Source organism: Plecotus auritus, assembly GCF_963455305.1.
Source record: "Plecotus auritus genome assembly, chromosome: 3".
NCBI classification, from domain to species: domain Eukaryota; kingdom Metazoa; phylum Chordata; class Mammalia; order Chiroptera; family Vespertilionidae; genus Plecotus; species Plecotus auritus.
Genome location: NC_137772.1, coordinates 192107651 through 192116157, shown reverse-complemented (window position 1 = coordinate 192116157; position 8507 = coordinate 192107651). Strand labels below are relative to the sequence as shown.

At 49.3% G+C, this 8507-nt stretch overlaps 1 protein-coding gene across 2 annotated transcripts; it reads right to left on the bottom strand.

Annotated features, from left to right (window-relative positions):
* Positions 1 to 377: 377 nt before the first annotated feature.
* Positions 378 to 6636, bottom strand: BHLHE41 (basic helix-loop-helix family member e41). Of its 2 annotated transcripts, none has more exons than XM_080659004.1 (6): positions 6370 to 6636; positions 4927 to 5641; positions 4723 to 4786; positions 4287 to 4394; positions 3858 to 3969; positions 378 to 3382 (listed from the first exon to the last, which is right to left on the bottom strand). In XM_080659004.1, exons 2-6 carry the CDS (start codon positions 4986 to 4988, stop codon positions 2307 to 2309), a joined length of 1422 nt encoding a protein of 473 aa, XP_080515130.1. In that variant the 5' UTR covers positions 4989 to 5641; positions 6370 to 6636; the 3' UTR covers positions 378 to 2306. The 2 variants fall into 2 exon arrangements, with proteins under 2 accessions (XP_080515130.1, XP_080515131.1); XM_080659005.1 differs by lacking the exon at positions 6370 to 6636 and having other exon boundaries at positions 601 to 3382; positions 4927 to 5046; positions 5200 to 5252.
* Between the last annotated feature and the right edge of the window lie 1871 nt (positions 6637 to 8507).

Genomic DNA, 8507 nt, shown 5'->3' with positions numbered 1-8507 from the left:
ATTTCAACACCTTTCAACAATTAAGGGGCTGGTGAAGAACATTATTGAAACTAAAAATTGACAACCCGCCACACAGTTGGTATCAGATCACAAATTTGATTATAAATTTGAGAAAAATCTAGAAATGACTTCTGTTATTTGAATTCCATGATGAAGTCCCACAAGAGATTTAGTTTATAAAGGTTAAGGAGCTCACATACACTGAGAAATGCAGCACCCCTACATGGTAGCATATTTATACAGGTCCCAGTGAAAGAGATAGTACCAGATCTTTACAAAAGAGGCTATCTGGTGTCAAAGATGAGAAGTGAAAAATTCACCAATCCTAAAAAACATTAGCAAGTTGGGGCTAACATAAACAAACCACACAAGTTATTGGTAGTTGTTTCTTTTGCACTTTTCATTAAGATACATTGGGAACAAGCAGGTAAACACAGCCAGAGCCTGTAGGCTCGCAAGAGATTGGAAACGTGTGATATCATGCCAATGACAAAGTTGTATATTTGAGAAACAGGATGACTTTCATCCCTGTATTCATAGACATTTTAAAATTAATCGAGCATCCATTATGCCTTTTTAATTACTAGACAATCTCATATTGCATATTAAAGTTTTTATTCCTTGGTAAGAATTTTAAGATCACAAAATAGTGTGGCAATATTTACGTAATAGAATTTATGGAGTGCTGAAAATACTAGAATATCCAGGTAACTTGTAGTTTATCTTTACATACTAAATTTTTCTAAACCAGCTGGTTTCTTGCAGACAGTATTTATTTTTTTAAAATAATTTAAGACAGCATAAGCTTGTACCAAGCATAAGCATTGTAACAAAAGTGCAACTTTTCAGCAAATCCTCCCCAAAAGATATTTTAACTCAAAATATCATTAGCACATATTTTCTCCCTACAAAAATAGCATGTCAGACATCATTAATTGAATATATTAACAACTATGTACATAAGAGCCACCTTGTAGGCTAAGAGTTTAACGTTGTTTAAACACAGCGTTTGAGGCAAACAGTAGCAACAGCAGCAGCAAATGCACCAAACTGACTAAAAGACCCAGATATTTTCTTCACTCATAGTCAGACTGTTGTGTCTCACCCCTTACATAACATTCAAGTGAGATTTCTCACAGTGCTACCTTGGCAACAAACTAAAAATATCTAGACAAGGTCTTGGTTTAAGCCTTATTAAAAAAGCTTTCTTTGTGATTATCTGGTATCTGGTTTGGTCTCCAGAAAATACATAGACTTGGAGATAGGAAGGCCTCACAGGACTTCATTCAAATCTTTACAGCATTTCCAATGAAAACTGACTAGTTTAATGCTTTCCTCCACTTCTGTGATCTAACAGAATATAGGACAAAACATTCTGGACTTTTTTTTGTTTGTATTTTTTTCAGATTCAGTGCACATTCCTTTTTTTTTTTTTTAACAGCAAGATTATAAAAACTTAGGAAAAGGATGGATTAAATAATGGCAGGGTGGGAATAGATGCTCTCTCGATCTATGTAAGTATTTATATAATGAAGATGGGTCAATTGATTCATGGTCAGTTTCTTAAAGTGCCAGCAAATGTACTAAGAATGATTCTGGCCTTCCTCACCCATGCACTTCTCTGACTTAGTTCTGACAACGGCCCAACTCTGCGTCTGTTTAAACAAGTGCAAGTTACTAAGGGATACCATTCAAACCACTTCAGAATAGGTTACGACGTGAGCAACTGCATCCTCTCCTCTTCCTCTTTGAAAAATAACGTCTTTTAAAAAGCTAAACATTACAAAATACTGAAGAGTAAACTCAATTCTAAAAGATCATTCTGTTTGCGGAAAGCCTCCTGAAGCAGCCAGGACAGCTTTGAGTCACTGACAGATAACTGCGGTTCCACGTCAGCTCCTTGGCCACCGTCCCCCCCACCCCCCTCCCACCCAGGTTCAATTGGCTCACCGCAGAGCAGACCCTTCTGACTTCCTAGAGAATCAGGGTCTGTATTTTAAAAGATAATGAAACAGGCCTAAAGGAAGGCAAAACTTATTTGAGGGAGTTCTTTAAAAAAAAAAAAAAATATCTAGCGCAGAGGTCCTTTTACAGCTGGTGGGGAAGAGATGTTAGTGTGTGGAGGGTGGGGTGGTGAAAGATGAGCAAAATAGGAACTCCAAATGTACACAAAACACCTGTTTGTTTTTAAAGCCTGGCGTGCATCTATCACACTTCCTTCCTTAAAAACGTTAAGGGTGTTTTAACGTATTAATATTATTATTCCGCGTGAACCTTCGTCCTTTCTAGGAAAGGAGCGCAAGGATTCAGGGGGCTTTCTTTCCTGGCTGCGAGGGATCTTCCTGAGCAGAGCTCTCCGGCTTCCCGTGCTCGCGGGGGCCGGCGAAGGGCAGGTGGGTGCGGCCGTGCGGGTGCGTGGGGTGCAGCGCCCCTGGGGGTGCAACCTCGTGTGGCAGCAGGGTCGCGGCGGCGGCGCTCGCCTTCTCGGGAGGGGGCGACAACACCGAGGACAGGCAGGGAAAGGCGGCGGCGGCAGCGGCGGCGGCGGCGGCGGCGGCGGCAGCCGGGGCATGGATGCCGGGGTACAGCAGTGGGAACGGGGCGGCGGCCGCCGCCGGGTACAGGTACTTCTCCAGGCCGCTCTTGTCCAGGAAGGGCTGCATGTAGGCGGCGGCGGCCGCCGAAGGCGAAAGGAAGTAGAACGGCAGGCAGAAGGGGGCCGCGGCGGCCGCGGGCTGCGCGAAGGGCGAGCCCCCGCCTCCGCCGAACGCCACCAGGGAGCTGAGCAGGGCGGCGTCGGGTCTCAGCAGCGCGGCGGCGGCGGCGGCGGGGTCGGGCCCCAGGAGCGCGGCCGCCGCCCCGCCCCCGGAATCCAGCTTCATCCTCTTGGGCGCCGGCGAGTCCTCCCCGGGGGGCTCTTGCTTGATGGTGATGCGGCTCGCCCCCGCGCCTTTGCCCTTCTCGCGGTCGGGCCGGGCCTCGGCCTCGCCGCCGTAGCCGCTGTCGGTGTCCGTATCGTTCTCGGCCGTGAGCTCGGCGCTGGGCTGAGTCCGCTGGATGACCGGCACGCAGTGGGCGAGGGGCTCCAGCTTCTGCCCCGCGCGCTCCAGGCAGGGGGCGGCCTTGGACCCTGCGGGGGCGGCGGCCGAGGACACACCCGTGCCTTTGCCCAGAGGGACCTGTTGAGTCAACAGCTGGGGGGTGGGCAAGAACTGGGTGGCCACGGCGTGCAAGTGGTTTATCAGCTGGACACACCGCGGCTCCCTGGGCGTCCAGCTCTCAAACCGGGAGAGGTATTGCAAGACTTCTTTGGCGCATGTTTGAAATCCCGAGTGGAACGCGTCCAAGTCGGACTGAATGGGCGATTTCAGAGATCGCTCCCCTAGAATGAGGAGGGGGTGGGGTAGGGGACAGGAATGGAGGCAAGAAGAAAAAACACCGACGTTAAAACATCTGCTTATCACGTGGGCCCTGCACTGACTAAAGTGATCTTGGTTTTTCCTCTGTATTCCAGTGATATAATCCACCGGTTGCAGAGGAGGAGGGGAGGCGGTGGCGGGGGTGGGGAGCAGGGGGGCGCTCTACTCCCAGCTGAAAAACCTAAGTGGAGAGGGTGCAACCGCCACTTAAAAAAAAATTTTTTTTTTTTTTTATTCCTCTGAGTTCTGCTGAAAGCCTCTAGGATGCTTCAGGAAATGGGCACTTTCCAATGAAGGGAAAGTCTAAGCAATTTCACAAATGAGAGTGAGCTCGTGGGCCCGCGGAAGGAGGTGGGGGTGGGGAAAGAGTCCTAACACTGCTCCTCTGTGGGCTGCCCGGCTTCATCAGGGTGGATTGGCCTCCCTGAACTGACTTACCATTCTGTAAAGCAATTATCTTCTGATGTTGCTGCTCGGTTAAGGCTGTTAAAGCTTTTAAGTGTTTCAAAGTTAATTCCAAGACTACCGCTTTCTCCAGATGCCCCAGAGTCTGCATTGGTGCAAGAGAGAATGGGGCACTTGGTTACTTAAAAACACACATTTGGCTTGACTGGCTCTCCATTCAGCACAGCAACTTAAGCAAACACTATTCCTATACTTCTTGAGCTTTCTACAATACAGGTTATAAATGATTTTCCCCCCTTCAGTTATGAGCACCTACTCCTGAGTTTGTGGGAAACTCTACACTATAGCATAACTTGTAAGGCATCTGATATTTACATTTATTCTTATATATCTGGGAGTAGTAAGTACCAGGCTATTAACAAGCCCTTGGAGAGCAGCAAAGAAGGAAAATGTGCATCTTACTGTCAACTTCAGATGTTCAGGCAGTAAATCTTTCAGCTGAGCAATGCATTCATTAATTCGGTCTCTTCTTTTCTTTTCTATCAATCTATGCGGTAATTTATAGGTATCCTTAATATGTGAGAGTCATGGAAGAGAGAAAACACTAAGATAAACATTCATTTACTGGATATAGCAATATCCCCCACCACCCAAAACACACACCATGTGATAAACTATGCCCAAGAAACCTCTTTCCTCTGGACTGTTCTGAAATGAAATTTAAATTCAGGTATGATGTTTAATCTCCCCCTGAGAGTATCCAGCAAACCACTTAAAATTCACAGTTGGGAAAGCTCAAGGGCTGGAATATATTTGCTGGCAGAGCTTCGCTGTGAAATCAATGGCCCTAATTAACTATCCAGGCAGGTTATAGGGAACATCGGAAACTTCCTCTTACCTTGCTATCGTCTCGCTTCATGCTCCTTTTGGGTTTACACATATACAAAGAGGAATAGTCCAGGCTGCAAAACAGAAATCAGCATCAGGCACCCATTCGGGAGGGGCTCTGCCCTCGCCCGCTCCATACCACTTTCTTGAGAAGAAGAAAAAAAAAATCAAACTGAAGCCCAGACAGATATTCGCAAGGGTGCGTGCACCTTACCCTATAAAATCTCTATGTTCCAGTAACTGTCTCTCTTGCAAATGAGGAATTCCTTCGTCCATGTTCAACCGCTGTCCGTTTTCCTCTGTTTCGTTTTTTTGGGGGGTCCTGTTCTATAATCTGTGGGACGGTAGCTTTGAGAGATCTTGGGGGGATCTGTGCGTCTCCAGTCTCTCTCTCTCTCCCTCTTCAGTGCAGTGTTGAAAGTGTGAAGCAGTTGGTCCCCCCTACCACCGCGCTCGCTCTCTTGCACACAGACGCATACACACGCACCCACACTCCCGCCGGCCCCTCAGCGCTGGTAGTTTGCTCTCACTCCGGGCAGTGTTTGGCCACAGGGCACGCGCGTCGCCGGCCAGACCAGCACCCAGCTCACGTGCGGAACGTACCATCCGCGGTCTAGCCCGGAGGGGGGCGGGAGAGGAGGGGCCGGGCCGGGAGGGGGCGTCGGGAGAAGTCTGCGAGGGAAAGCGAGCGGCGGGAGGGGGGCGGGAGGGGGGCGGGGACACCTGATCAGGGCCACCGGAAAGGAAAAACAACTTCAGCCAAGCTATTCATCTTCCCAAAGGCGCTGCAGTCAGCTGGGGGAGGAAGAGGGGTGCCGGGGGTGCGGGGCAGCCAGGGCTTCCTCAGCTCGGAAATGTGACTCCCTCAGTCCTTCCGTCATTACGGTGCAGGAACGTGAACGTGGCTTTTTGCTTTTCCACCGACTGTGCTGTTGGTTTGGACCAGAGAAAGGAAAGAGAAAGAGAATTCGCGGTGGGTAAACTTCAGTTCCGAAGGAAATTTTGGAGACTTGTTTGCACACCGCTCAGTGGCCTGGGGGACCCCTTGGCCTTGGTTGGAGGTTGCCCCGACAAGAGACAACTTGAAATCCTCTCCCATAAAGACTTAAGATAAATCGAAATGTCACTGGGTCAGAATGTCGCAATCCAAGAGTCTTTTGGCGACAGTGTCCCTGGGCCACCCAAACTTCCCGCAGCAGCCGGAATTGCGGTGCCACTAATCACAGCAGCAGATGACGTTTGGGGCCTCTGGTGCTCCTGGAGGAACGCAGCAGGGAGGGAGGGGAAGCGAGGGGGTGGCACGAGAGGGGCTACCGCGGAAAAGCTATGCAGCATTATCACGCCCGCTAAACTCCGCCGCCCCTCCGCCCCCGGGGTGGCGCTGCGTGCTTCCTCTCCCCTCCCCCCCTCGTGCGATAAGCGACGCCGGGAGCGTGCGGAGCCCACGTTTACTACCGCTGGCACCTCCAAAGCCTCCCTCCTTAATCCAGTCTCAAACGGGTACCAGCACAGGGCCAGCAACGTGATCCGACCTGCCGCGGCTGCCACATCACTGCGCGGGGAACCCGGTGCGCGCGCGCGCGGGCGGGCGCGCTCGCTCCCCTAGCAGCCCGGGCGACTCCGAGAGGAAGCACGGGCCAGCGGGAGTCGGGCTTACCTTTTCCCCCCGGGCCAGCCCGGGAACGTGACTCACTGCTAGTGAGAGTTACCGGGAGGTGCACCGACGCCGGCCAGCGGCAAAGGGTCTTGGAGGCCAAGGGCAAGCAAATCCTGCGGGAATCCCAGGTCTCCAGCCCCAGTGCCACTACTTGGGTCTGCGGGAGTGGGGTGGAGATATATATGGATAGATCTAAAAACCAAAGGTCTTCCCTTCCTGTGCCTACGTTCTCCCGGGTGTTCCCCCGAAACAGTCATTATTGCCAGTGGCACGTGAACCAAGAGAAGTACGCCGAATGCACACGCACATGGGCGCGGCGGGGGCTGGGGCAGTCACTACGTGTCCCTCGGCTCGCCCCGCCGGGCGCGGGTTCCGGGGACAGATCTGGGTCGCGGGAAGCGGCGGCTGGGCGGTCACGTGTCTGCGGGAGTCGCGTCTCCTCCCGACCTCCCGGAGCCGCCCGGCCGCGGCCGCGGTGCGCGCTGCCGCAGTCTCCCGAGTCCGGGGCGGAGACGCGCGCCGCGTCTGGCTTCGTGACTCCGGCGGCGGCCCAAGCTCACCCCGGCGTGAGGAGACGCTCGCGGTCCGTCCACTTTAGAGGACCTTTTAAGGTCGCTCGACTTCCTCCAATAGGGGGACTTATTTTGCACCAACAGACAATTTAATAATACTTAAAAGAAAAAGTATTTTTTAAAAAATGGATTTTATTTTAAACCTCAATCTAGTCTTTCTCTTGTTTCCAAGGGGTTGGGTGATGAATTCCTTTTGGTGGGAAGGGCTGTTTGGAGCCCAAACGTGGCCTATCCCTGCAGTATTGTATCATTTTGTTCTCGTTCTAAATTGACCAAAAAAGCCACAGTGGTGGGGATGGAAAGAATGCCGTTAAGATGAAAATTAAAAAAAAATTAAAATACCAGTTTCCCTTAGAGGTTTGTAAATGTTTGGGTAAGGAAGAGGGTGTAAATATTTTTTCCGGAGCTAAATTTTCACTTGATGGCTGGAGCATTTAGTGAAAATGCAATGAAGACTGGGTCACTGCATCTGGGCCTTGTTGGGTGGAGTAGACAAGACAGAAGGCAGACATCTATCTGGTCAGGACAAACCTTATGACTAAGTCTGTGGCAGACTCGGAAGCAAGTTAAAATAGGAGAGAGAAAGAAGCCTCGTGGGCTATGGACGTGTTCATTTTTGAAAAAACTTCCCATGATATAAAATCACAGAGGCCTGTTGCTACAAAGGAATCTTTATGTTATCACTTCTATCTCCTCTCCCCCTATCACTTTTTCCTGAGTTTTGCTGCTTCTATATCCAACATTTTTGTTTTCTCTTCCAATCCTTTTCCTGATACCCAGCTCAAACTGTAAAAGGAGTCTTTTCTAATTTAAATGGAATCTTTTCTAATTTTCTAATTCTCAGTCCTTTTCTCCTGTCTTTCTTTCTCATGTCCATCTTTCTCCTCTTGTCTCCCTTTTTCTTTTCCCTTATATTTTTCTCTTCCTACATTTCCTGTTAAGATAAATGTCTGCTGTTCCTCTTTCCCTGTAATTTTGTTCTCTCTTATTTGCTTTTTGTCTTTTTTTTTTTAAATCTTTCACCTTGATGACTCCCTGCTTATCCACTACCCTTAAACTTGAGTCCTACTCATTTTCTTTCTCAAACTCATGCATTCTGAATATCAGGCATAGTCTAATGCCTCCAAATGTCCTTTTGCTTCAAGGAAGGCATAACAATAGCTAACAACTATATAGCATTTGCAACTGGAGCACTAGACACCATTCTAAAGGCTTTTTATGTGATTAACTCATTAACCCTTCCCACAGCCCTATAAGATAGATACTATTATTGTCTCCATTCTACAGATGAGGAAATAGATAGGGAGGTTACAAAATGTGCCCAAGAACCCAGAGCCATGATTGAAGAAGCCCTGACAGTGGGCTCCCGAGTCTGTGCCCTTAACTATTACCCCTTGTTGTGACCAGTGAAGGCCAAGGTCTAAATGTTATCCAGCTATCCAAGGGGTGTTCTTTAAATTTATCAGAGTGTGAATGTGCCCGTGTGTTGTAATGTATGTGTGTGTGCACGTGTGCAATTTGGAAGAGAGATGGGAAGGGAGAAACAGCACTGGAGCAGATAACAGA